The sequence below is a fragment of the Ceratocystis lukuohia genome (assembly GCF_044167205.1).
Source record: "Ceratocystis lukuohia strain C4212 chromosome Unknown Supercontig8_pilon, whole genome shotgun sequence".
In the NCBI taxonomy this organism is placed as follows: Eukaryota; Fungi; Ascomycota; class Sordariomycetes; order Microascales; family Ceratocystidaceae; genus Ceratocystis; species Ceratocystis lukuohia.
This window is the reverse complement of record NW_027263527.1, coordinates 404,208-430,923: the sequence shown is the minus strand read 5'-3', so window position 1 is coordinate 430,923 and position 26,716 is coordinate 404,208. Positions and strand designations below refer to the sequence as shown.

General features: G+C 46.7%; 6 protein-coding genes across 6 annotated transcripts; 1 reads left to right on the top strand and 5 right to left on the bottom strand.

The window, feature by feature from the left end:
- Window positions 1-209: 209 nt before the first annotated feature.
- On the top strand, window positions 210-6,932 carry HOO65_080107 (Endonuclease; the record flags this gene model as incomplete). The annotated part of the gene is made up of 6 exons (XM_071004108.1): window positions 210-1,550; window positions 3,129-3,231; window positions 3,317-3,876; window positions 3,996-4,221; window positions 4,277-4,351; window positions 4,567-6,932. 6 exons carry the CDS (start codon window positions 210-212, stop codon window positions 6,930-6,932), a joined length of 4,671 nt encoding a protein of 1,556 aa, XP_070856338.1.
- Window positions 6,933-7,520: 588 nt separating this feature from the next.
- Window positions 7,521-8,693, bottom strand: HOO65_080106 (1-phosphatidylinositol phosphodiesterase; the record flags this gene model as incomplete). The annotated part of the gene is made up of 1 exon (XM_071001443.1): window positions 7,521-8,693. The coding sequence occupies one exon, from the start codon at window positions 8,691-8,693 to the stop codon at window positions 7,521-7,523; it is 1,173 nt and encodes a 390-aa protein (XP_070856337.1).
- Window positions 8,694-10,465: 1,772 nt separating this feature from the next.
- Window positions 10,466-11,702, bottom strand: HOO65_080105 (1-phosphatidylinositol phosphodiesterase; the record flags this gene model as incomplete). Its single annotated transcript, XM_071004318.1, has 2 exons — window positions 10,466-11,582; window positions 11,644-11,702. 2 exons carry the CDS (start codon window positions 11,700-11,702, stop codon window positions 10,466-10,468), a joined length of 1,176 nt encoding a protein of 391 aa, XP_070856336.1.
- A 5,913-nt stretch (window positions 11,703-17,615) lies between these two features.
- Window positions 17,616-18,716, bottom strand: HOO65_080104 (1-phosphatidylinositol phosphodiesterase; the record flags this gene model as incomplete). The annotated part of the gene is made up of 1 exon (XM_071001442.1): window positions 17,616-18,716. One exon carries the CDS (start codon window positions 18,714-18,716, stop codon window positions 17,616-17,618), a length of 1,101 nt encoding a protein of 366 aa, XP_070856335.1.
- Window positions 18,717-20,883: 2,167 nt separating this feature from the next.
- Window positions 20,884-21,999, bottom strand: HOO65_080103 (1-phosphatidylinositol phosphodiesterase; the record flags this gene model as incomplete). Its single annotated transcript, XM_071001441.1, has 1 exon — window positions 20,884-21,999. The coding sequence occupies one exon, from the start codon at window positions 21,997-21,999 to the stop codon at window positions 20,884-20,886; it is 1,116 nt and encodes a 371-aa protein (XP_070856334.1).
- A 1,806-nt stretch (window positions 22,000-23,805) lies between these two features.
- HOO65_080102 (1-phosphatidylinositol phosphodiesterase) lies at window positions 23,806-24,846 on the bottom strand (the record flags this gene model as incomplete). The annotated part of the gene is made up of 1 exon (XM_071001440.1): window positions 23,806-24,846. The coding sequence occupies one exon, from the start codon at window positions 24,844-24,846 to the stop codon at window positions 23,806-23,808; it is 1,041 nt and encodes a 346-aa protein (XP_070856333.1).
- Between the last annotated feature and the right edge of the window lie 1,870 nt (window positions 24,847-26,716).

The window sequence follows — 26,716 nt, the reverse complement described above, 5'->3', positions numbered from 1 at the left end:
CCGTAGATAAGAACCTCGTTTCATCCATTTAACCTAACCTTCTCCAGGACACTCGTGGAAGTTTTCTCAACGCATGTTGGCGATTTTGCCTGAAGAATTTCAATTTAGTCTAACGTAAATGATAAGCGAGCGCCCAAAACAAGCGAGCACCCAATTTTCTCACAACCACCATTTCCTATCTTTCAAGTCATTTTTCTCCACTACAGATCATGCCATTATCAACTAATGAGGCAAATATCAATCTTGCCCTTCAAGCCCTGAAGAAAGACCCCAAATTAAGTCCCTACCGCGCTTCAGAGATCTACAAGGTCTCTCATCGTACTCTACGACGCCGATGCAATGGAATTCCTTCACGACGCGATACCACCGCTAACTCACGGAGACTATCCGATCCAGAGGAGCGGATTATTGTTCAGTTCATTCTAGACTTGCATTCGCGAGGGTTTCCTCCGCAACTACGTGGTGTTGAAGAAATGGCCAACCGACTGCTCGCCGACCGCGACGCCTTGCCCGTTGGAAAGCACTGGGCTTCTAACTTTGTAAAGCGACAGCCGGACGTCAAGATGCATTTTAATCGTAGACACAACTGCAAGAGGGCCAAATGTGAAGATCCAGCCATTATTCGCAGTTGGTTCACACTTGTGGATAACACAATCTCAAAATATGGTATCAGCCTAGCTGATATCTACAACTTTGATGAGACTGGCTTTATGATGGGTGTCATTGCAACTGGAATGTTTGTCACAGGCGTGGAAAGACATGGAAAGGCAAAATTAGTGCAACCCGGAACCCGAGAATGGGTTACAGTCATTCAGGCGATTAATGCTGAAGGCTGGGCGATTGCGCCATTCGTCGTGGTTGCAGGCCAATATCACCTCGCCAGCTGGTATCGAGAAAGCAAACTCCCGGACGATTGGGCTATTGCGACGACCCATAATGGCTGGACTGATAATCAGACAGGTCTTGAGTGGCTAAGGCACTTTGACCAACATACCAAGGGCCGATCAACTGGTCGCTGTCGTCTTCTGATCCTCGATGGGCATGAAAGTCACCACTCTGTTGAATTTGAGAAATATTGTCAAGACAACCAGATCATTACACTGTGTATGCCACCTCATTCGTCTCACCTACTTCAGCCTCTTGATGTTGGGTGCTTTGGACCACTTAAAAAGGCATATGACCGAGAAATGGAGCACCTGAGCAGGTGCTCGATAACCCATGTTTCCAAGACTGAGTTCTTCTCAGCCTTTCGTGCCGCCCACGAAACTGCCATGACAAGGAGTAATATAGAGGAAGGTTTTCGAGGGGCTGGACTTGTTCCCATGAACGCAGAAAATGTCATATCAAAGCTTGATGTGCAACTGCGGACCCTAACACCGGCTACAGAGGAGGCCAGTTCAAAATCTGAATACCTCGAAAGACGAGTGAGGGGGCATCAGAGCAGCTCCCCCTCATCAATTCTTGAGGCACTTAAGTCGTTTTCAAAGGGAACAAAGGCAATAATGCATGAGAATGCCGTATTGGAGTCTGAGAACCAGATGCTTCGACAGGTAAATGAGACTCTTAGTAAGCGGCGTAGAGCACAAAGGACCCAGCTACGAAATCGAGACAAGGTGACTGTAGGTGAGAGAAAGGATGAAATTGATCAGAAAGAGGTTAACGTGCAGGTGATGGCCGAACTACCGAGAGGCGATGGTCAGGGGAGGTCGGGGCCGGCGAGGGAAAGGCGGTGTGGAACATGTGGTAAGGCTGGTCATAACTCAAGAACATGTCAAATAGCTGCTACAGTGTCTATGGAGAAGCATAACACTTAGTTTCAATTGATAAGATGCTTTAATGAGTGCGTTTTATAAAATAATCTAACTATAATGTAGATGGTAAAAAATTGGGCGCTGGCTTATGGTTTACGTTATCTACACAATTTCCTGGGATTGAATATAATAGCCTGTGAGATGTAGGTCAGCCGCATGGCAGTGCCAATGTGTAGCTGAGACTTAATTTCACTACGTTCTTCATAAACTAATTCCTCAAAAACTAATGATAAATATATCGTCATTTGAGGGTGTTCAGGCGAATCAAAATTCCGGTCCGTTTGCAATTTCAGTTCAAAGAACCGAATCAGCGACGATATGGTTATTGTAGTCCTTGACCGCATCCATAGCCTAACACTTTTTGAAGACGAGCTCCTTTGTCCAAACTATATCAGCCTGTGTCATTCCTGCTATAGTATGGTCTTTTTTTATGATTCTGGCAGGTCGGTTAGCTTCTGGGGTCATGGCAGTAACTGACTTTGGTAGGTGAGTAATCCATCAAGCACAAAAGAAAATAGCTCAGGGGCTGAACATGATGTTCTTGATGTTCTTGTTGTCATATGTTGAAATTGTCACGTATTATTCAAGTTTAAGCTCTATTCTCAAGGCTGCGCCCCATGCTAATTATGAATGGCAGGTGTTTACCTATAGTCATCGTGGATAGGAGTGCACTCTCTACAACGTTTGGTATGAGCTGTCTTATCAAGCAGGGCGAAGCCCGAGCTACTATGTCAAAAATAGAGAAAAGAATGCAATCGAGCACAAAGCATGATCATAAAGAACGAGCTCTAGTGCAATTGACTGGACTGGAAGTTGATAAATAACAAGCTACCACCGGTGTGCAATGCGAAGCCATCCAAGAAGCTGAAAAGTCGCCAGTGCTAGTTGAAATGTAAAAAAATCTAGTTATCTTATCTGCCATCCATTAAAGGCTAATACAAATGCGCGTACGGGGGGAATTTTGTGAGAGGCCGGCATTCTGTGTGTTGTGAAGTGCATTGATTTTCTATTAATTGATTAAAGGTTTAAGTTCTTTCACTATGCACAACTAGGCTGGAGTATTTATGCACAGGTTTACCCAGTGTTAATCCGACTGAGGACAGATTCTCCACAACACTGTGGGTCCTCGAGTCCAGTGTGGGTCAGCTGACAGACTCTGCACAAGGATTCTTCTGTTGCTACTACCCCGCCCCTTTTACTGTTTAGAATCAAGATAGATAGATTGAATGAACACACATATTTGAATTTACAGCTTATGAGCCTGGTGGAGCTACACCACTAAATTGAATCGAATTACTAAATCACTGCGGCGACTAGTACAGCAAGGGTAAGCCAGCGGGTAAGCCCGCTGGCCAAGCTGCCGGAGGAGGCGGCAAGGGTGGTGCACCCAGAGGCGACAACACGGACAGAGACATCATCTGTCGGCACTGCAAGAAGAAGGGCCACCGTGGGGCGAGGCCAAGTGCGGGGTCGGCACCCCGAGTTGCGCCCTGCAAAGACCCAAGGGCAGGCGCATACAGCTGATGGTGCTGCACCTGCCGAGGCAGGTGGGCAAGGCCAAATGCTGATGGCCGTTAGCAAGGGGCCACTCCAAGTCGACAACAACACTTGGTATGTGGCACCTGCGATGAAGGTTGCTGTGCAGAAAGAAGTTGGCACTGATGTGCTGCCTGCAAGCACCGGAACCTTGCCAGTTGACAAGGTTAACACGCTGATGTTCACAGCGTGTGTTGAAGACTATGACGCGGAGCCCGGTGCTGACGAGCTGATCCACACTGTGTTTCAGCAGGAGGAGTCAGTGGTTGCGGGTGACATGGAACGCTCGGTAACGGACTGTGGTGTTGAGAAGGTGACTTGGGCCGATGGCCAAGCACTGGCACTGAAGGTGCTGAACCACGAGTCAAGTGGGCACGCGTACACTGTCAAGGGGCACAACATGCGAAATGAGTGGCTGTTTGACACGGGGTCAACGCTGCACATTTGCAATGACCTGAAATGGTTTGTGCCAGGCACTCTGGCGCCTGTGGGTGCCAAGGGTGGTAGCATCACCACTGGAGGTGGCGTGGTGCGTTTTCTGTTGAGGGGCACTGTTGCTGTGCAGTTGCTGCGCAGGGATGGCACGTTTGCGGACATTCGACTTACAAATGTTGCCTTGGTGCCCCAATTTGACATCAACATCATCAGTGGATTGGACTTCTACCGGAAAGGGGGTCCATTGACAAGCAAGGCCTGGTGGACAGGCAGGGCAAGCACATGGCTAAGCTAGATGTCCACGAGCGGGGGTTTTACCTATACCTCAACGGTGTGCCTTGGCCTGCGGAGCCGAGTGGCAAAATCAACACCGAGGCCCGCGACGTGCTTGTCAAGATGAATGTCATACAGAAGGAGGGGGACACGACTTTCGTGACGGGTGAGCATGCTGAGTTGGCGGCAAAAGTGCTGCGCGGCTACTGAATGAGCTTCAGCTGTCGCGCCTCCTGCCCTGCACCAGCGGCTTGGGCACCCTCATTTTGAAGCCTTGAAGAAGACTATTGAGGCCAGTGAGGGGAGTCTTATCCCGTGAAGAAGCTCGTGGACCCTGGCAACCCATGCATTTCGTGTGAGTTGTAGAAGACCAAAACTTTCCAGCCGAAGGATCGGTGGACTGATTTGGCTCAGTTCCCCGGCCAATTTGTCCATGCGGATGTGACAAAGGTCAAATAGGAGGGGATTGGACAGCAGCGTTGGCTGGTTGTCATGTTGGACGAGTACTCAGGGCGTATTTACGCCGGCTCGTTCAGTTACAAGGGTGATTGCAATCGGTGCATCACTGACCAGTTAAAGTGGTACCGCAACCAGACTGGTGGACAGTTGAAGAGAATCACTGTCGACAATGGCACAGATGTCAACATTCAGGAGTTGACTGCTTTTGTGCACTCGGTCGGGGTTGACATTCGGACTTCCCCGACGTACTCACCGGCCCAGAATGGCCGGAGTGAGAGGACTGTCAAGGCTATGTTGGTGCGTATGCGTACGCTAATGATCCACAAGAACATTCGGTTGGCATTGTGGCCCGAAATTGCCAAGTCAGTGACCTACCTACACAATGTGGTGGTCAGCGTTGAGACTGGCATATCCCCTTTGGCACGTTGGCACGTGGCCTTGCACGCAACCCCATATGTGCATGATATTTGTCATCTACGCACGTTGGGCTCGCGGTGCGTGGTGCGTATACTAGACGCGAAGCTGCTGCAATTACGCACGAGTAAGTTGCAGGCCAAGGGTGAAGAGGGCATTTTGGTGGGCTACAGTGGCCATCACCTTTACCGCGTGTGGGTGAAGGAGCGTAAGCAGGTTGTCACGTCAAATAGCTTACACATCTTTGAAGACCTGTCGAATGACGACGTTGACGTCATGAGATCTTGGCCAAAGGGTGTTTGGCGTAAGTCCAAGAAGTTGTCAGTTGAGACTGACGAGCGTGGTCACCTGGTTGACACGCAGGCATCCATTGAGGACATGCAGCTGGAGATGCCAGCTGAGAGCACCAACAAGGGAGGTGCAAGTGCCGAGTTGACGACACTCGGTGATGTCACTGGAATGCAAGACTTTTCTCCCGTGGAGAATTCAGAGCGCCGAGGGCGCCCGCCAAAGGCACGACCGTTGCTGCCGATGACCCATGATGAGGTCATGGCGATAATTGATCACGACAGTGAGCAGGCTGAGTTGGCAACTTGGATGACCGACTACGCTGACCACGTGTGTGAGGTATACGCATTGAAGCGTAGTACCAAGAAGATTCTACAGCAAGACCCCCATGTCTTTCCGACACTGAAGGCCGCCATGGATGGTGGCGAGGTTGGCGCCTGGCAAGATGCCATTGCTGTTGAAATCGACCAGCTGATTCAGATGAATGTGCTGGTGTTTGTCGAGCAGTTGCCAAAGGGCAAGCGTGCTATCGACTTGAAGTGGGTGCTTCAACGCAAGTTGGGTGCTCAGCTTGAAGAGGTAAAAAAGAAGGCTAGATTGGTGGCGCGTGGCTTCATGCAGCGCCTCGGGCTTGATTATGCCGAGACCAAAGCCTTTACCTCTGGCGCTGACAGTTGGCGTATGCTGTTGGCGTTGGCAGTTCTCATGGATTGGGTACTGTATGGCCTCAAGCAGGCTGGTCGTCAGTGGCAACTGACTCTGTTTGAGGAGTTGCAAAGCCATGGCTACAAGGCCATGCAATGTGATCAGGCATCGTTGGTGGGCAACGGTGTTGTGGCCGTGTCACACGTGGATGACATGCTGTATGCTGGCGCTGAGTCAGCGGTTGATGCCTTTGAGAAGGCAGTCACCGGCAAATTCAAAACTAAGTTGCTTGGTCAGCCTGAATGGCTGTTGGGCATGGATGTTTTATGCACAAGGGGGGAAGCTGGCAAGGCTGGCAACCGAGACCTCGAGGTCATTGTGTCACAGAAAACATACGTGCAGAGTATCCTTGAGAAGGAACAGCACAGCAAGTACTTGCAGCCACCGTGTGAAAAGCATATGCAGACTTCAAAGCGTATGCTGCGGTACCTGGTTGACAAGGGGGACTACGGACTGAGGTACCGTAGGCCAGAGGGTTGGGCCAAGGGCCTACCTGTACCTATCATCGCATATGCTGATGCATCATTGCAGGATGAAGAGGTGAATGGGCACAGCTCGTGGGGATTTGTGGTGCTGATGGCAGGTGCGCCAGTCAGTTGGGCGTCTCGACGTCACAAGACCGCAATACCGTCGACGGCTGAGTCTGAGTACGTGGCTGCGTACGCCACTGGGCAACACCTACGGTGGATTGCCAATTTTGTTCACGAAGCTGGATTTGACAGTCAGATTCAGCTGTACAGTGACAATGAGGGCGCGTTGAAAATTGCACACAGCAAGAACACAACGACAGCCGCTCGGCACTTTATGATTAAAGTGCACAGCTTCAGGGAGCAGGTGCGTGAAGGCTTTCTACGGTACGACTATGTTGATGCAGCCAACCAATTGGCCGACATATTTACCAAGGCGCTGCCAGCACCAGCATTTCAAAGGCTGGGGGGGGGGGGGGGGCGCATGCTTCATGGCCTCGCCGACAAGAATAAGAACGAGACAGCTGAGCCAGCTGCCGTTTGAATTTACGTGTAAAATGGGGGGGGGGGGGGGGGGTCAGTTGTTAGGCTGGCATGGCAGCAAATTAGTTGGTTAGTGCAGTGGTTTGTGTTGGCTCGATGCTCCCGAATGCGTGGAGTCACATGACTGGTCCTGCACAAGGATCCTTTTGTTTGTTACTCCTCTGCCCCTTTACTGTTTAGAATCTAGATAGATTGAATTTACAAATTTCCAGTTGTGGGATTTGATGGGACTGTTTATTTGCTAGCTGTTTTAAACAAGACCTTAAGGCCATAGTAGTTGCACATCTAAACTTGCAAATTACACCACGTCAACATGGAGATATCTACGTCTTCTGGTAGCTGAGAGAGTTGCAAACACTACATTCGCACATGAGATTAACTGATTGGCGATTCTTTGCAGGCATACATGCCTTGGACTAAGGATATGGTACTGCTTTGATGCGGGTGCATGTGTGGATGGATTAGTATCGATGTGGCTTCTATGTGAAACAAAACCCCACACTCTTAAGTTCCTGTTCATGGCGGCTGTGAGAGGGAAGCTAGTGTAAACTGCCATATCTTGCTTCTTTTAGTTCATGTTGCTACCTGACTAGAGTACAAGCAACCTCGCATCATCATCCTCATCGTCACTCAACTCAATAGAGGGAGCCCCATCATCACCATCTTCGGCAGGGGGAGCCTCATCAAAGCTACCTTCGATAGGTGGAGCCTCATTGTGCCTAGATTCGGCAGGCGGCACCTCACTGTCACTAACCGCGCCGCCATCAATCTCGCCGGCCACCACTGTAGAACTGCCATCAGGAAGGAAATTGATAGGACCAGCCACCCGATAGTCGTTGTTGAGCTTCACTATCTGATCGACAAGATTCTGGCCTGGGAAGTCCAAGGCTATGATCCCAATACATTTGACTTTGCTTCGCGCGAGGTATTGTCCAAGACGGCGGTTCATTCCAGCACTGTATCTTGTGCCAGCGGCAACACTGATGGGCTTAGCTTTGCCAGTAGCGGTAGTGTGGGTAATGCATAGCTTGTTAGAGCAGCTTGAACTCGAGCGTTTGATATTAGCTAACACATCGGCCCATTTTAGGCCTAAGAAATAAGTACTAGAAATCCCGGGGTTGTAATTAGAGACGGAAGGAGAGTCCCATGGGAGACCAAAGCGGCCTGGGGGGGTAGTCTGGAAGTCCTGAAGAATGAAGATCTTGCCGCGAACTTCGCCGAGAGTAGGGACAGTATTAATGGTGTCGTCGGACTTGTAGTAAACACGCCGGCTAAAACGATAGCCATTGTCTGGGATAATGAATTTATTCCAATAACTTAAGAACGCTTCTATATCAGTACGTATCTTGCTTTTCTGAATGCGTAGAATGACAGTTTCGCGAGGGTGCTCGTCGAGGAAGTCAGCCATTACTTCTAAGACGTATGAGAAGAAGTAACTAGTGTCATATTTCCCATCGTACACCTGCAAATAGCCGATGGCCATATAGTGGCAGGTAATGTCGAAATATCTGATGCCACTAGCAAGTTGCTCAAGTAGAGGCACATTTTGGCTTCGATTTGGAATGTCGTAGTCGAAGGCCACGTTGCGGAGTCTGTCCGTCACGGAATTATGAGTTCCAGGAATGGAGAGCTGCGACAAGAGAACGTCATCTGCAATCGCGTCCATCCAGTCAGCGTTCTCGCCAGCAGCGAGATCAAAGGACCAGGGGTCTTTGACGCCTTCCAAGGTACCAGCATGAGTGAGCGCCAGAGAGGCCAGCATTGCAAAAAATGAAAGCCGCATATTAGCGACAGAGTCTGCAAGTATCTTGTGTCAGGCCGGTCCGAAGATCGGCGGTGGATGAAAGAAAAGTTAGATCTGAGGGAATGGGTCAGTAGAGCTGAGAGAATGTGTAGCTTTTCGACGAGCAGGTATGCTATTGTATTCATGACTGAGCTATGGGCGGCCTTGGATACACTCATTTCATTCAGCTGAAATGTGAAGTCCGGCGATAGCGGTGATTATAGCCCAATGATGTGGCCGGGGAAGCTTTAGAAGCAAGTCTATATCTAGCGCATGAACGTCATTATGTACCAGTTCTATGCTTGCAAGTGGCATTGACAAGAAAAGCACGATATTTGGATATCCAGAAAGCCCTAGAACGAAAACAGATGCAATACCACTTTGTTCATCAAAACATTTTACTCTTCGCTGGGGAATTGTCAGTAGGTTGCAGAGCAGGAGCCGCTTGTGAGCCAGTGTCAGGGTGTTAGCTCAGTGTGTCAGGGTAGTTGGTGACAAGGCTTTTTCTTAAAGCCTATCGCCGATCACCTTAAGAAGTATTTCTGAGAGCAGAGAAATGCTTCACTTAGCCTGAAAGCTCGTATCACGTATATCATGCATTATTTTTAATACGACGAACGATTTCGAGTACAGTAAGAGTATGTGCGACGCAGGAAATTCTTGTACGGGGATTAATGAACCTGGATACCTAATTGCGTCCTACTTCTAGTTCGTCGTCTTGTTGTCTTAGTAGGCTCATAACGCAAGCACGAGACTGATTGTGAGACGGGGCGTATCGTAGAGACTCCTGGCGAAGAATCCAGAAAGTTAATTTATCTTCTTGATTCTTGGATAAACGTTGACTAGGCTGGATTTGTCGATTAGAGTGATTCAAGCCACTCCCCGTTGTTGAGATGCCTAAGAGAGTGAAAAGCCATTATCGGTGACATCCAATAGAGCCTCACCCATCTCGTCTTCTGTGCATTGTTAATACGGCCCCATATCAGCTGGTAGAGAATTGTAGGTTTGAAGATGGATAGGTATAAGGTAGCGATCCATGAAAGTAGCGATCCATGAAAGTAGCTTGCTTAACAGTAAATATTAGGTGGACGTACTGGATGTCCTGTGAAGAAGAGGAAGAAGGTAACAAGTGATTGTTGAGGTTGTTCGGTATCTAAGTCTCGTCCGAGGAGCGGATCTCATCCGGCTTATATATCCATCACTACCATGTTCTAGATGAAGCACATGGGCCTTGGAAGAAGACCCATGATGTCTGATACTAACCCTAATGTTTGGACGAACTGGATTAGGGTCAGCAATCTTAGTAACTCTGACTTAGGTGACTGACATTACTCGCTTGTGTGACTCACATGCTTGTGGATTAAATTATATTGAATGATTGAATTTGGGGGCGAAATTTCATGTCGCCAAGAGATGAGATGATTAGGATGAATTGGCTTTTATGTTAAGTCAAATTTCATTCCAATTTCACTCTCTGATCCTTGTACAAGAGTAGAGGTCATGTCATGCATTAAGCCTTAAACTTGGACGTTCTGATATGGGGCTTCTTCTAGATCATTGTTTCTGCATCCTTTTATTCCCTCACCTCCATTTCCTACTAACAGCACTGTGAGTTGCTGCTCTATCACAAAGCTCGGCTTTGTGGGACTTTAGGTCAATATTTTCTACCGTCAATTGCTTTCCTTCTCCTTAATCGGCATTTCAAAGTCACAGAATTTGGTGCATGCTTTGTGGCAAAGGACAATATCTTGTTACCTAGCTAGACCTGAGGGTCGCCCATCATCACCATCACTAACCTCATAATCACTAGCCTCATCGTCGCTAGCCTCGACATGGGGAGTGTCGCCATCATAAACTTCGCTGAAATCAAACACCTCTGCTGTGGGTACATGCACCTCTTCTGCGGGTACATACACCTCTGCCGCGGGTACATCACCAAGATTGGAAGAAAAGTCAGTTGCTTCAGGGACCTGAAATTCTTCGTTAAGCATCAAGATATGGTTCACAAGATAATAGCCGGGGAAGTCCATGACAACAACGCCGAAACATTTGCCCCGGCCAAGCGAGAGGTATCGGCCAAGAAGTCTGTTGATCCCAAAACCATCATAATGTCTCGTAGAAAAGCTAATAGGCTTGACGCCAGCACTAGCAGTAGTGTGGGTAATACGTAGCTTGTTAAGGTCTTTGGAACGACCTCGGCTAAGATGAGATTTGATTCTGGCCCATCTCAACTTCAACAAGAGGGTACCAGCAGTAAGCCTATGATTGTAACTCGAGACAGTGTGTGAGTTCCAAGGGATACCATAACGACCGGGCGGACTGGTCTTGAAGTCTTGCAGAATGAGAACCTTGCCGCGAACTTCGCCAAGTGTAGGGATCGTATCTTCATTAGTGTCCCTGGAATAAATATAATCGAGGGCAAGATCGCCGAATTCAAAACTTGGAAGAAAGTGTCTGTCCATGGATCTGAGAAACTTGTTGGAATCATCAAGTATGCCACCCTTCTGGATACGGAGAATGACGGCTTCACTAGGATGTTCATTGAGGAAGTCAAACAAAGTCGTTAAGACATGCTGTAGACTGTAGCCAGTATCAGTCAGTCCATTGTAAACCATCATTTTATGGTTGATATATCGGCAGCTAATATCAATGTATCTGATACCAGCAATAAGTTGTTCGGCCAGGGGCACGTTCTGGGTCTGTGCTAAGCCGGATGCGACTGTATATGTCATAGAGTTGTGGGTTCCGGGAATTGACAGGTCGGTCAGAAAAACGTCGTCCTCGATGGTGTCCATCCAGTCAGCGTTTCGGCCTTCATCAAGATCAAAGGACCACATGTCATCAATTTCTTTGAAGATACCGGCATGGCTGAAGGCCAGAGAGGCCAGTACCGCAAAGTAAGAGCAGCGCATGTAAACAGCAAACCCACCCAAATGCCGGGTAGTAGGCAGACTCAAAGAATGATGAGGGGTAAAAGAAGAGGAGCATCCGTGACAGGTAGACGGTGAGGACTAAAAGACATGTAACAGTCTTATGCAGTGGGAATGCTGCCTCATTAATAGTTGGGTCGTGGCCAGGCCTTGATAAATATGATGTGCCAAGATTTAAACGTAGGTCACAGCGTTCATATATCACAGTGACCTTCCGAAGCTTTGATCGGCCAAGGTACACTGACGCATAAAAGTTATTAAATCCTGTTCCTAGGCTTCTATGTGAAGTTGTAGAAAACCGTTAGCCGATACCAAATATTGAAAGGGCCCCCAACTAATGTCACAACCGAATTTCCTACTTCGCCAAACTAGCCCTTTGCGGGATTCAGAACTTGCTCATCAGCTCTCAAGATCTCTGCCACCAGAGCTGCGATGCTACCCTAGCTAAAGTTAGAGGGTAATTATAGATAGGGTTGGCACCTAAATCCTCTGAGAAACCAACCCGTCTTGCCAAGGGCTGCGTTTAGCAAAGAACAGCCCTGGCTCTGGCATCGGCAGCATGCAGTGCTTTTTCTCATGGTTTTTCCATCAACATCAACCCCCAGGATTTTAGGTCGACTTCAGTGATTTGTACTGTACTACACTGATCCCATATTGCTACTTTCTTCGGATGCTTCGAGTGGTTATGATCCTTTCATGACGTACATGACAAACCACGTTTCGCAGGAAAGCATTGGCTGTACTTTGTTTATACCTTTAAGATAGGAATCGCAGACAACAACCCATTTAATCAAGCAGCATTATTCGCTATATTCTTCCCTAGATGTCTGAGTTACTATCTGGCATGTTCTTGCACTATGACCACGTCACAATTTCGGATCCCCGGTCGCGCCAGTCTTCCTAGACTACTACTTCTCGATTTGGCCACGACCTACATGTCACCATCCGTATGATCAGCTGCTTGCTTTCCTCCCTCTACTGCCATTGTCGGTTTTTACTGTACCAGGGTTCTTTTTGCTCTCCGATGCCGACTTGACACCTCATTCGCCTGTTGAAGGTCTTTGGACCTAGCTACTTTTGTGTCTTTTGACTCGTCTCTTGAGGTATTCTGACTTAATATTCTTTCCTGCTATGGTGGCCTGAACTGCGGTGCAGAATTCTGGGGCGAACACACTCTTTGAAACGTAGGTTATAGAGCAACTGACCGGATGCTCTATTTCTTGGTCGTAAGCGTTCTCAAGCATGGAAAAGCACCCGGCATCAAGGGGCTGAAGTAGATGAAACGAATGCGGTAGCATACAAAGCCCCACGATCGTATTCTCCTCACGATATCTCGCAAATTCGATGGAGTAGTGACTTTTGTGGCCATCGGGGAATAAGAAACGATAGCGACTATTTGATGGCTTGACTGTGCAGCGAGCAATGCGCTTAAGTTAATCGAGGCCAGTCTCGCTATCGGTCCAGCCATTTGGGGATGTCACAATAACCCAACTGCCTGGGAGGCTGCGTTCTCAGTACTGGGCAGCGAGGTGATATTGGCCTGTACCGATGATAAACAACGAGATCGCTCGGCCATCTGCATTAATCGCTTGAATGACCATAATCCATTTCTGACTTCTAGACTGCACTGGCGTTGGCTTTCCACACCTATCGGCGGCAACGGGTCTATGTCACTTGCGAATCAATCCGATTGCTCCTATAGAGATACGGAGGATGGATGTTTGCCTTATTCCAACTAATTTATCTCCTTAGTCTTTATTAGGTGACTGATGCCATTGCGAGAGCCTCTTTATCTTATAGCTTAGCTCAGTGGGTACAGTCCCTATTTGTCCCCTGTTGTTGGATGAATGTTGGATAAACTACATGGAGGATGGGTATTGTGGGAATTTGCCTTCGGTCGGGTTAACCCTGGGTAAACCCGAGCCTGAATACTTCAGCTTAGTTGTCCATGATGGAAGAACTTAACACCATAGAGAATGAATAGAAAGTAAGCTTCACCATAACGATCAATCTGTATACCAGCACGGTTCCACTTGCGGTTGTACAGGATCACGAGTGACTTCTAAAGTGATAATATCTGAATTCAGTAGATTGTTCCGACACCTGTAGATTATTTTCATCCTGCAACGAACAGTAAGGTATTTAAACATCATCATACGATAAATTGTGCATAATAATTAAGCGCACTAACCAAGCAAGTGCACCAAAAATATCGGCCCCCAAGACACAACATAGCGTTTAATTACTTAAAACGAATGATTATTCTCTTCCCCAAGTGTCTCAACAGCACCCTGACATGTTTTTGAGTTATGACCAACCTTACTACAAGTTCCACACTGTCTTGTGCTCGTCGGCCCCCAACCTTCCTTCTTGGACGACCACTCCCCGATAATTCCGCCGTCACCTGCGCATCAACGTCTTTCTGATCAATACCACCCCTTCCCTCATCTACAATCATCTTCCCTTCATTCCGTAGCTGGATAATTTCGGCTCTATAGCGCTTGTTATGAGTCGTATCTGCCTGTTGAAGGATCTGAACCTCGGACTTTGACAAGGGATTCTGTTGTAGAATTGCTTGTATTGATTTTTCCTCTTCTCCTTCGTCAGCTACTGAGTTCTTTGACTACGAGATGTCTATACTTGAACTATAGGGGGAGCACCACAATCAATTGATCAGATAGATATTGATGTGCAGGTAACAGTTGAATCCTCGAGAGGTGGTCGCGGAAGATCACAAGGAGCAAAGGTTTGGCAGTGTAGTATTTGCAGAAAGACCGGATATAATGCAGGGACCTGTCAGGAGGCAGGCAATCTAGGTCAACAGAGAATAGTGTAGTGATTTATTTTATTTGATCAGATAGATTATGGCGTTTCTATAGCGAATTTAATTCAGAGAATTGATAAAAGTGTGTCGCCCGCTTATCACGGATGTTATTGTCAACATGCTGAGGCAGGATTACCAGGATTGCTGACCCTGATCCAGCCAGTTTGCCTAAACGTTAGGGCTAGTAACAGACATAGAGGGTCTTATTCTAAGGCCATGTGCCTGATCTAGAACATGGTAGAGATGGATATATAAACCGGCTGAGATCGCTCTTCAGACTAGACTTAGATAGGTATAGAACAACTTCAATAATCACTTCTTCTTCGCAGGACATTCAGTACGTCCTCCTAATATTTGCTGTTTTACATGCATAGTGAGTGAAACAGTATAGCAAGTGCAACAGAAATTCCTTAACATATACCTTCTCCATTTGGTCAATTGATTCTCAACCACCCAGCATGTCCCAGTCTAATTATGAGGCGAGAAAGATTCTTGCTCTTCAGGCCCTTCAAAATAACCCAGAATTCAACCTCCGATGTGCTGCAATGATCTATACAGTCAACCTAACAACCCTGTGGCGTCGACAGAAGGCATACAACCCCGCGCTGATATTATCCCTAAATCATGCAAGCTATCCGATCTAGAGGAAGAGATCATTATTTACTTTATTCTTGATCTAGATTCGTGAGGATTCCCCCCCCCCTCTGTGTAACGTAAAAGAAATGGCTGATCAAATGCTTGCAGGCCGCGACGCGCTACCAATCGGCCCGCGTTGGGCTTCAAACTTCGCTAGGCGACACACAGAGCTCAAGACATGTTTTTGTCGGAAGTGCGAATAACAGAGAGCCAACTGCGAAGACCCAGCTATCATCCGTAACTGGTTCACTCTTGTGAAAAACACAATTGCAAAGTATGGCATCCGATCAGATAATATTTATAATGTTGACGAGACTGGCTTTATGATGGGCATGATTCATAGCAGAATGGTTATCACAGGCATAAATAAACGTGGAAAGCTAAAATCAGTGCAGCCTGGAAACCGGGAATGAATTACAGTCATTCAGGCGATGAATTCGGAAGGCTAGGCAATCGCAGCGTTTATCATCGGTGAGGGCTGATATCACTTTTCTAACTGGTACCGGGAAAGTAACCTCCCGGGCGATTGGGCTATTGTGACCACCCGAAGTGGCTGGACCGATAACGAGACTGGTCTTAAGTGGCTCAAGCACTTTGGCCAACACACAACCAATCGATTAGTTGGTGTCTATCGTCTCTTGATCCTTGATGGCCATGACAGTCACCACTCCCTAGAATTCGAGAGATATTGTGAGGAGAACAAGATCATCAGGCTTTGTATGCCGCCTCATTCCCCTGACCTGCTTTTGACACCGGGCGCTTTGGTCTGCTTAAGAATTCTTACGGTCGAGAAATAGAGCATTTGATTAGATGCTCTGTAACACATGAATCTAAGACGGAGTTCTTTCTAGCATTCTACGCTGCATTTCATGCCACTATGGCAGAAAAGGACATCAAGTCAGCCTTCAGGGGGGCTGAACTTGTTCTTCTTGACCCAGAGAGAGTGGTTTCGAAGCTTGATATGGAGCTATGGGCTCCAACGCCGCCCGAGAGGCCAGGGTCGAGGACCTTGAACAGGCGAATGAGATGCTAAGCGGGCGACGAACGGCAAAAAGAACCCGACTCCGGAAAAAAGGGGAAATGACAGTAGGTGAAGGAAGGCAAGTATTTGATCGAATAAATTTGGATGGGCAGACAGTGGCTGAATCGTCGAGCAGTGGTGGTCAAGGGAGGTCGGCACAACCAGGGGTTCAGCATTGTAGTGTCTGCGGCAAATCTGGTCCTAATGCAAGAACATGTTAGGTAGTAATTGAGACATCTGGGGAAGAGTATAGCGAATAGTTTGGTTTGATTAAATGGTTTGTTGTGTTTTTATTACGATTTCTAGGAAGAAGGTTAAGATTTTTGTTTCACTCGCTATGCATCTACGTTACTGCTTTATTCTTCCTTGTTCAACGTTACACAAAACGTGACTCTGACCCTGTGACACTCAGGTAATCGAGGATCTGATTAGATGCTCGTGTTCTCGACCATAGGACTTTTTGGGTGGCCTAAAGTGCCCGGAAATAAGAGACTGAAGTATGTGAGACAAGCCAGCTGGCATATACAGGGTGGCGTTGTGGTTGTCTTCACAATATTCCTCAAAGCGGCCCAAGTGATGACTCTCATGCCTATTGAGGATAAGAAGACGATCAAGACCAGTTGACCGGGCCCCCGTGAAATTGTTGAGCCTCTCAAAGGCTGGAACATTGCCGATCTAGCCATTATGGGCCGTGGCCATAGCTAGCTGATGAGGTTATATCGGGCTGTAACCACGATGAACGGTGCCACTGCCAAGCCTTCAGCATTGATGGCTTGCATGACTGTTACCCATTTGTGGGTTTTCGGCTTCCCTAGTTTTGCCTTTCCACGCCTTTCCTTATAATGCCACTGGAAATCTCCCCCATTATAAGCCCAGTCTCATCGGTGCTGTAGATGTCAGCGGTTGACACTATCTTTCACGATTATATCCTCCGCGAGCCTGAACTAATTGAGAATAATGGCTGGATGGTCACATCTAGCTCGCTAATAGTCTTTCTAATAGCTGAAGGGTGTCTTGAGGTCTGCTTGTCGATTGACGAAGTTGGAAGCCCAGTGCTTGACAATAGGTGATGCGTCGTAGTCGGCGAGCAGTCGTTTGTGCATTCATTCAACACTGCGCAGTTGAGGGAGAAACTCTGGCAACTCCAGGCTAAGTGTGTACCAGGCAATGACCCTCTCTTTAAGATCCGATAGTCTCCATGAGCTGGGGATGGGATCACACTCAGATTGAATGCCATTCGGTCCGCGACGAAGAGCACCACAATCCATTTGGCATAACCTTGCGGTAAGTCGCAGATCTAATTACGAGCCATTTTGAATATCCCGAGGAACCCGAAGCACGATATTCTCATTTTATTGATTGCGACATTTTTTTTGTTAACAAATAGTTGATTATATACTAAGAGGGGGGATTGAGAGATTTATCGTGCACCCGCTTAAGATGAGATTTAAGCTATGGTTTCTAGATTTCTGGTAAAAAGCAGCTTGTTATTATATAGCTAGACAGAAGTCATTCTCGTCGTCACTAAATTCATCACAGCCAGGCTTGGCAATGGGATCTTCATCCTGAAACTCTTCAGGCTCATTTACCGCTTCTCGAAGGTCACTTCGTTCAGGTACTGGATATACCTGTTCTCGAAGGTTACTGAGTCGAGGTACTTGATATTTCTTATTAATGTCCACCATATAATTTACAAGAAAAAAGCCAGGGAAGTCCATGACAACAATGCCGAAACAGTTGCCTCTGTTGTACTTGATGTATTGGCCGAGGCGTTGGTTTATCCTAGCCGGTTTACCACTGGAAATTGTTATAGGCTTAACGCCAGCACTAGCGGTAGTATAGGTGATGCGAAGCTTTTGATAGTCCCTGCAGCGACTCCGGTTGATGTTGGATTTAATGCCCTCCCATTTTAAGGACGAAAAAAGGGTACCAGGAGCGAGCCTATGACTGTAGCTTGAGATGGTATTTGAGTTCCAGAAAATGCCGTAACCACCAGCCGGGTTAGTTTTAAAGTCCTGCAGAATGATAACTTTGCCGCGAGCCTGGCCAAGAGTAGGGAGGGTTTGATGGGCGTCCGTGGAGTAGATATACTGGACGGCTCGATTGCTGAGCTCGGACCCAGAGACAAGGTGTGCCTCCATGGAGCTGAGAAAGGTTCTAGTGTCATCGAAGATGCCGCCCTTCTGGATGCGGAGAAGGATGACTTCACGAGAGTGATTATCGAGGAAGTCAAACAAAGTGGTTAAGACATCCTGGAGACTGTAGCCCGTATCAGTGAGTCCATGGTACACCCTCATATCATGCTTGATATACCGGCAGCTAATGTCAATGTATCTAATTCCACCAGTAAGCTGATCGGCTAGGGGCTCGCTTTGAGTTTGCATTAGACTGCTTTTTAGCCTGTCTGTCATGGAGTTGTGGGTTCCAGGGATGGACAAATCCTGCAGATGCACATCATCTCTGAGGGTGGCCATCCAATCAGCGTTTTCGGCATCGACAAGATCAAAGGACCATGCGTCATAGATGCCTTTATAAACGGTAGCCTGAGTCAAGGCAAGGGAGGCCAAGGTTGCGAAGAGGGAGAAACGCATGCCAAAAACGGACTCGAGCAAATGCCAGGAATGAAACAATCCGCCAGATTGACAAAGAGTGAAACAGAACAAGGGTTCAAATTGATAAATTGATGGGGAATGGAAGAGACGTAGCGTTTGATGACGGCAACCCATGATATTCATAGTTGACCGGTTGCTGGACTTTGACACGCCAAAGGTCCCTCGGCCCAAAAGCGGGCGACGGCAATGACTATAGCCTAGTGATATGTTGAAGAGGCATTGACAGTTGCGCTACAGCCCGTGTGTGCAAGTTGTTAAATTTCGATGATAAGCCTTTGCGTGAAATTTAGCCGAAGCCTAATTTCGGAATACTCAGGTAGGCTTGACATATTGACATTAGACTGCCCGTATGACAGCTGTCGCTTGGAATTTGTAATCCCCTAATTAGGAGGAAATCCTTTGAAGCAACGATGTTGATCTAGTTGAGTTCAGACAGTATTCAAAGACTGTAAGTTGTGGCAAGCCCTGAATCTACGTTGCCGTTGATTGTCGCCTACGCTCTAAAATCAACAACTTCGCTAAGCTCGGCCTTGAATATTAGAAGGCCATGCTGACACAGCTTACGTCCCTCGACCTTTTATGCATTTTGTGTTATACCGACAGATTTTATGCACGGAGGAGTCTGCTATCGGTATATCTAGCGTTCCGTGCCGTTGAAAAAAACATTCATGTTATTCAAAGGATGTACATATGCCTGCAACTTAGGTAGCTTACAGGCTTCTCGCGCCTTTGTTCAAGGGACAAACATTTACCCACAAGGTACGAAGCACAGACATTCTCCAGAGGTTTGTTGACATTATTTTTTTTTTTTAAAAAAAAAAGAAAAGCACGGGTACCTTGGCATTTATCCCTATAGAACACTAACCCATAAAATGGTCAAACCACGCACACGGGCTAAGCGCGCATAAGATAGTGCATGCTGATGCCGCCGCTCAGGCACTGTAGAACATGCCATTTTCTAGCTAGATGACGAAAATTGCGAAGAATATTTAGATACTTTTCTTACGGCTGAAGTACTTTGCGCCTAGCTTATCACGTTGAGGCAAATAAGCTTTTAGCCCGGCAAGCTTGTAGAATCGAAGGTGTCGCCGAGCATCATCATCTGCAAGAATCATGATTCTAACTAGTATGAGACAGGGGGAATAAGGTCTTTTGCGCAGCCAAGCAGCGCACCATACGAGATTGCTACGCTCTGCAGCGGCCACTGTTTCTCTGTTTGGTGACTTTCAGGCGTTCCTGGAGCCTCCTCTCAAAATGACACCATGGTTCATCTCCATGAACGGAGAACAAAGATCCCGTGGTGATTTCCTGACTTTGGCACCTGAGAATTAGGATTTCAAATCTTCATAAGGGGGCTAATTGTGTAGACATGTCCTTGGAAGCTATCATCAGAACTAGCGAATGGCTTACCAGGTCGTACAAACAGAACGCGACTACAATCTCGGTGAAGTCATAGCTGGATATCAGTATGAAGGGTAAAGGGATACTGGCTTGCCCTGCGGTCTAAATGCGTCCTTACTTCATAGCGGAATACAGACCTCAATCTGTGGGGGCTGCTTTTGAGTGGCAGCTTTCTGCCATCTATCAATGGAGGGGACCCTGGTAAAAAAGGCCAGCATAGACTTGTCGTCTCGGACTTGAAGATGTTGCGTGGCGCACTACACATGTTAAGTGGCGTCCCATACATGCCCCACTTCTTTAAAACCAGGACCCACACCTATTGTGGCGGAACACCCATAAAAGGGTTGACATCCTATCATGAATCCTCATGAACAACGAAGTCCAAGGACGTGGTGTAGAAGTAAAACCTTTAATAAATCAATTGATTGAAACAATAAGATTTATTCTACAAAAGAAGAAACGCATTTCTTCAAAAGGGTTGTTTTATAGTTGTCGTATTAATTACTAGGCCCACTGGAATCAAGTTGATTAGGAGGAGACTGAGCTACGACAGGCGCCATTTCCATCTATTCTCTAATATTCTTTGTCTAATGGCAAGATTGTGGGCTGCCATCATATCGGCCAACTGGCTTATCCCAAGACATTAGACCTAGTTATTTTGAAATATATTACATCCTGCAGTGGCCATTCAACACTACGCGGCACATTATACGCCTGTGAGATCGATGGACAGAGCAATATCTCGTTATCCAACGAAAGCAGGGGTGTCCTGATCGTTGCTGTTTTCATCATCACTAGTTTCGGCAGGCGGTCCTTCACCGTCAGAAATTTCGTCATAGTCAGAAACCTCCTCGAAGCCAAAACCGCCGATGACGTCTGGCACAATGCGATCAGAAGGGAAATCGCTAGATTCAGGAACCTGGTACAAGTGGTTGAGCTTCAGGATTTCATCAACCAGTACATAGCCAGGAAAGTCCATGACAATGATACCAAAACAGTTGCCCTCACCAAAAAGGAGATATTTGCCAAGGTATCTGTTCATCCCGACACCAAGGCCCTTCTTGGCAGCAACTTTGACAGGCTTGGCACCAGTGCTTGCAGTAGTATGGGTAATACGCAGCTTGTCATAGTCTTTGGAGCGACTCCTACTGATATGGGATTTGACGCCACGCCATTTCAAGCTCAGCAAAAGACTACCAGGAGAGAATTGTTGGTTGTAACTTGAGATAGTGTGTGAATTCCAAGGGATACCAAAAAGGCCGGGCGGACTAGTTTTGAAGTCCTGCAGGATCAAAATCTTGCCGCGAACTTCTCCAATTGTAGGTACGGTGGTGTTACCGACGCTGGTGAAGTAGATTTGCTGGGCAGCACGATCACTAAATGCGGAGCTAGGAAGAAGGTATCCTTCCATGAATTTGAGGAAGGTTTTGGAATCGTCAAGCATGCCGCCCTTGTGAATCCGAAGAATGATAGCTTCATGAGGGTGTTGATTGAGGAAGCTAAACAAAGTGGTTAAGAGATCCCCGAGACTGTAGCCAGTGTCAGTAAGTCCCTTGTACACCTTCATGTCATCGTTGATGTACCGGCAGGTAATATCGATGTATCTGACGCCGCCAGTCAGCTGTTGGGCTAGGGGCACGTTTTGGGTCTGTTTCGAACTATCCTCGAGTTTGTCTGTCATGGAATCGTGAGTTCCCGGAATTGACAGCATTGATAGAGGCGCGTCGTCAATAATAGTGCTCATCCAATTAGCACGGTCGTGGATACCGACATCAAAACACCACATGTCATTGAGACCGTTAAAACAACCAGCATGGCTCAATGCTAGAGAGGCTAGTGTTGCAAAGAGAGAGATTCGCATATCAGCAAAGATCCAAGCAAATGTGAAAAAAAAGGAAGCAAAGGATAAATGAGGAGAGGAACCCGAGGCAATGAGATGAGTCGATGCAGGATACAAGTCACGTACAGACAGTGGGAATTCATGACATTAATATTTGAGAATTCCTATTCGCACCTAGAAAGTTTAATCCCCCACACACTAAGTAATTTCATGGGCATAAGGTAGCCCATAATGCTTCCTACAAAAGCCAGAACAAGAGCGTATAAGAGGCATACAAGTAGGAAGACCTGAATCCTGTATATCTACAATACAGTAGCGTTGCTTAGCAAGAATATCAACGTAGGCATATGGTACTTCACAAGGGATATTGCCAAGATAAGTTGCTGTGTGACTTCGTCGAATACACTCCTTTTGCTTTTTTTGTGAAAACTCTTGAATAATATCAGAAACCTTCAAGTCGCCAAGACCTCTGACCAAATAGCTTTTTAGGTCACGATGTGCTGATTCTGTCGGAGGCGTTGGCCGTAGTTTCTGATATTCTTGATAAACCAGTCTGTGTACTCTTGACGTACTGGCCAATATTTATGTTTTATAAAGATAGATGACTAACTTATCTGATTGGCTGGATTGTTGCCAAATCGGCAATGTGATTGGTTCAATTACTTGGTGTGTGGGGCATTAATTTTTCAGGGTGCGAATAGGAATTCTCTAACATTGAGGCCGGGGCTAAACCTTGCTGCAAGATTAATAATATCCCAGTTATATGCTCGGATAGCCTTGATCGGATAAGTTGCTACTACCTCGCGAGTATAAGTTTTTGTTTGCGAGTCAAATGCTTTCGTGTGTGCGTGCTCGGCAAAAAAACCCGAGCTTCGGGTAGCTAGGTCTATGGGAGGAGTATAGCTATATCGATATTAGTTTACCTCACTCTCCATTTCTGTTCTATGCACAAAACTCATCGTTATTTAGTGCTACTGGAAGCCTAGACCATCTAAAGTCCTCCTGTTAGAAGAGCTGAAGTCGGGGAATAACCAGAGACAGGCAGAGAAAAAGCTATAGCAAGCGCCATGTAAGCCTTGGTTATTGTTACTTTCTATCTTATCAAGGTCTACTTCTGGCAAAAAAATACACTGACATGCCCCCTTCACGTCGTTGCTTGTGAGACCTCTTGGCATCTAGAACTCGGCCACAATGTGTTCAGTCAAGTTCAATTAACCTACTTTTCCAGCATGCGCTGAAACTTATGGAAGACAAGAATAAGAGCCAAGGTCCTTATTTTTCTAGCTTACGACTTACAATTAACGCTATCGGGCCCACGAGCTCGATGAGCACTAGTAAGCCTAACTAGGTTCTATAAGAACTCCCACAATTTCTCCTCTGTTTAATATAAATAGAGTAGATGTTCCAATGTGAATTGATCGATTCTGAGTTGTAAAGTGATTAAAGAAGTCTCGGCAAGTATTCTTGTTTAACATGGCATTGTTCCTTTTAAAATTACTGAGCAGCAAGACCCGTCGTCCATGTCACTTCTAAATCAATCCAAGTCTACAGGTTGCAACGTAATACTTAAGACGACTACGAAAAAAGGAAAATCCATTGTATATTGTTGTCTGACACTACCCCTCATTAATCCGTTCAATTTGTCTTTGTTCTAACATGTTTTTCCTACAGTTGTCATTGCGGGCTGTAGCCTTGTGACGTAACTCGGTTCCATGCAGGCTTCAGGTATATTGGCTCCGTCATAGATTGCTTTTCCTTGAAAACTTCATTTCAATACCACAGGGGGTGGACTTCAGTTTGAGGATTAGTGGCCATGAAAATACCTTGTTATTTGATGGCAGGATCATCGTGACTAGGTCTAGCGTCGATAGTCGCACGGTAATTCTCGGCAATTCGTGCAAGCTCTGAGAGCTCGGCAGCGGATATCAAAGCTAGATACTGTCGGTTGAGCATCAGGGTGTACTCAACAAGATTATAGTCAGGGAAGTCCATGACAACAATGCCAACGTAGTCACCCCTGTTTTCCATGAGGTATACGCCGAGATATCTGTTCATCCCGTAACCATAATCCTTCTTAGCAGCGATATGAATGGGTTTGACGCCAAAGCTAGCACTGGTATGTGTAATACGCAGCTTACCAATATCTTTGGAGCGATCGCGACTGAGACGGGATTTTACCCCAGACCAATACAAAGACAGCAAAAGGCTACTGGGAGCAAGCTTCTTGCTGTAACTTGAGACCGTGTTTGAGTTCCAGGGGATACCATAACGAGCAGCCGTCTTGAAGTCTTGCAGGACCAAAACCTTACCGCGAGTCTGGCCAAGAGTAGGGATAGTAGTGTCATCAGGGTCCCTAAAGTAGACATGCTGGAGGGCACGGTCGCCCAATTTCGATCCAGGTTCGAAGAACATTTTCATGGAGTCGAGGAAAGTTTTAGAATCATCGAGTATGCCGCCCTTTTGAATGCGCAGGATGATAGCTTCACTGGGGTACTTGTCAAGAAAGTCAAACATGGTAGTCAAGACATCCTTGAGACTGTAACCAGTATCAACAAGTCCCTTGTACACCCTCATCTCATCATTGATGTACCGGCATGTAATATCGATGTATCTGATGCCACTGGCAAGCTGTTGGGCTAAGGGCGCATTTTGAGTTTGCAGAAAACCGTTTTCCACTTTGTCTGTCATGGAACTGTGGGTTCCAGGAATGGACAAGCTCGACAAAGGCACATCGTCGATAATTATGCTCATCCAATCAGGGTTTTCCATGCTACTGAGATCGAAGCACCACCTGGCTTTGATACCTCGGTATGTACCAGCATGGCTGAAAGCCAGAGAGGCCAGTACCATAAAGAGAGAGAAGCGCATGTCGAAGCCAAACGTAAGCAAAATGTGTCCAAAGACCAGGATAGAGTAAAGAAAGGGTTGGATTGAACGGAGCTGGTGGATAGGGAATGAGAGAGTGTGTAAACCTTTTGGACAGTGGGCATTCTGCTATATAAATACATGACCAGTCGCGATTGAATATACTCATCGTGTCAAGATTCAAAGGTCTGCCGCAGCAGTGACAAGACATCAATGATCCGCTCAGGCAAGATTGTCTGGCTAGGCCAATGCTACTGCACCGAGGTTGCTACATCTCACCCATATGGTCATAGGTGAAATTAGAAGAACCCGAGCCTCGGGTAGCCCCAGGGCCGCAAGACAAGGATGTATATTTGAACGTCATATTCCTTTTGTCGCCATTTTTTATTTTTCAACCACATTTCTAAGTTCCTACTTGCGCAGAGCACGTGTAATGATTTTATAAGTCGAGTTGAATTTGCAGAAAAACAAGCAATAGCAGCCATAGCCAGTCTCATACATGGGCTTTCTATTTGTCAAAGTCTTCGTTCTGCCAGCTCACCAACGTCTACCTGATATAAAGTATACCAGTCAAGCGGAGACAGCTGTAGTTCTGAGTGCTACACTATCCTCCTACCAAACACTACCACTAACTGCAGCACAGCGCAAGCAACAAAACCTCGGCGTGTTCGAAGGCCTAGTTGGAAACAGATTAGCAGCGTTGCATTTATTCATTCCCAAGTCCACTATACAGTACCTCATGCACATGTACACGGGCCATTTCAGATTAGCGCGCGATAGTGCCGGGACAGGCGCTGTCAATAGGGATTTAATCCATTTTCCTTTCTTCTAGAGGACAGCCTGAAGCGTTCTGGGGTAATGTCTTTAGCTCGGAAAGCCTCTACTTCCCTTGTCATTTTGCCGAGATTGTAACGCGAGGGCTGATAGATTCATGTTAAGCCTAGGTGTTGCCGAAGGAAGCCATCTTTAGCTTCCTTCTGTACAGTAAAGCAGTACAGGCAACTGGCTCTCGGCTTTGTGAACTCGGCTTTCTTCTTTCACGACATATTCTGCCTTTTTCCCTGCCCTATGCTATTCAGGCGCCCTCGCACCTTTTCTCAAAATGGCACAATGGTTCATCAGCTTAGGCATTAGCGAGTAAACACAATGTTACACTGATTTCTCAACCCTTTAGCCCGGGAATCCAGTTTGGAAGACCTTGTGTCAAAAGGAGTTAAATAATATCAGATCTACCTCCACTTACCATCGCGAGGTGGTGAAAGGGCTGCCAGGTCACATGGATAGAATGAACAACAACCTCATATCTATCAAGCCATGAGACCTACAGCCATATAGCTGTATGGGACGACTTGCCGGTCCAGAAGCTTTAAAATTTCGTGGCTGGGCATTTTGTGGCTGAGCTCCTATTAGAGGTGGACACACCTTGGCCAACGATGAGAACACGCCAAGACGAGCATCTTCTCTCGAAATTTGCCTCTTACTGCTGTTTATATGGGATGTTGGATTCTTGGGTGATTAGCTTCCCTACCCCCGAGTCATACTGCATTTCATAATGATATCAAGAGCCATTGATCGTTCGGCTTAAATCTGGTCTAAAAGTCGTACATGAACATTTGTGGCATCGCCATGGTCTCTGATGGACCCTGCACTTATAAAAAGCTGCCTTACGAATTTTCCAGCTTAGTTGCTCACCTAGCATCACAACATAGGTATGCTAATATAAACATATGTATAAATAGGCCTAGTTAATGAGAACTTGGTAGATGCAAAGCAAGAATCCAGGTGAGCACAAACATATGAAATCTACTTACTTTGCCATAGTGACGATTCTCATGATCCTCCATCCATCTTTTGAGCTTCCTGCGTACAACCC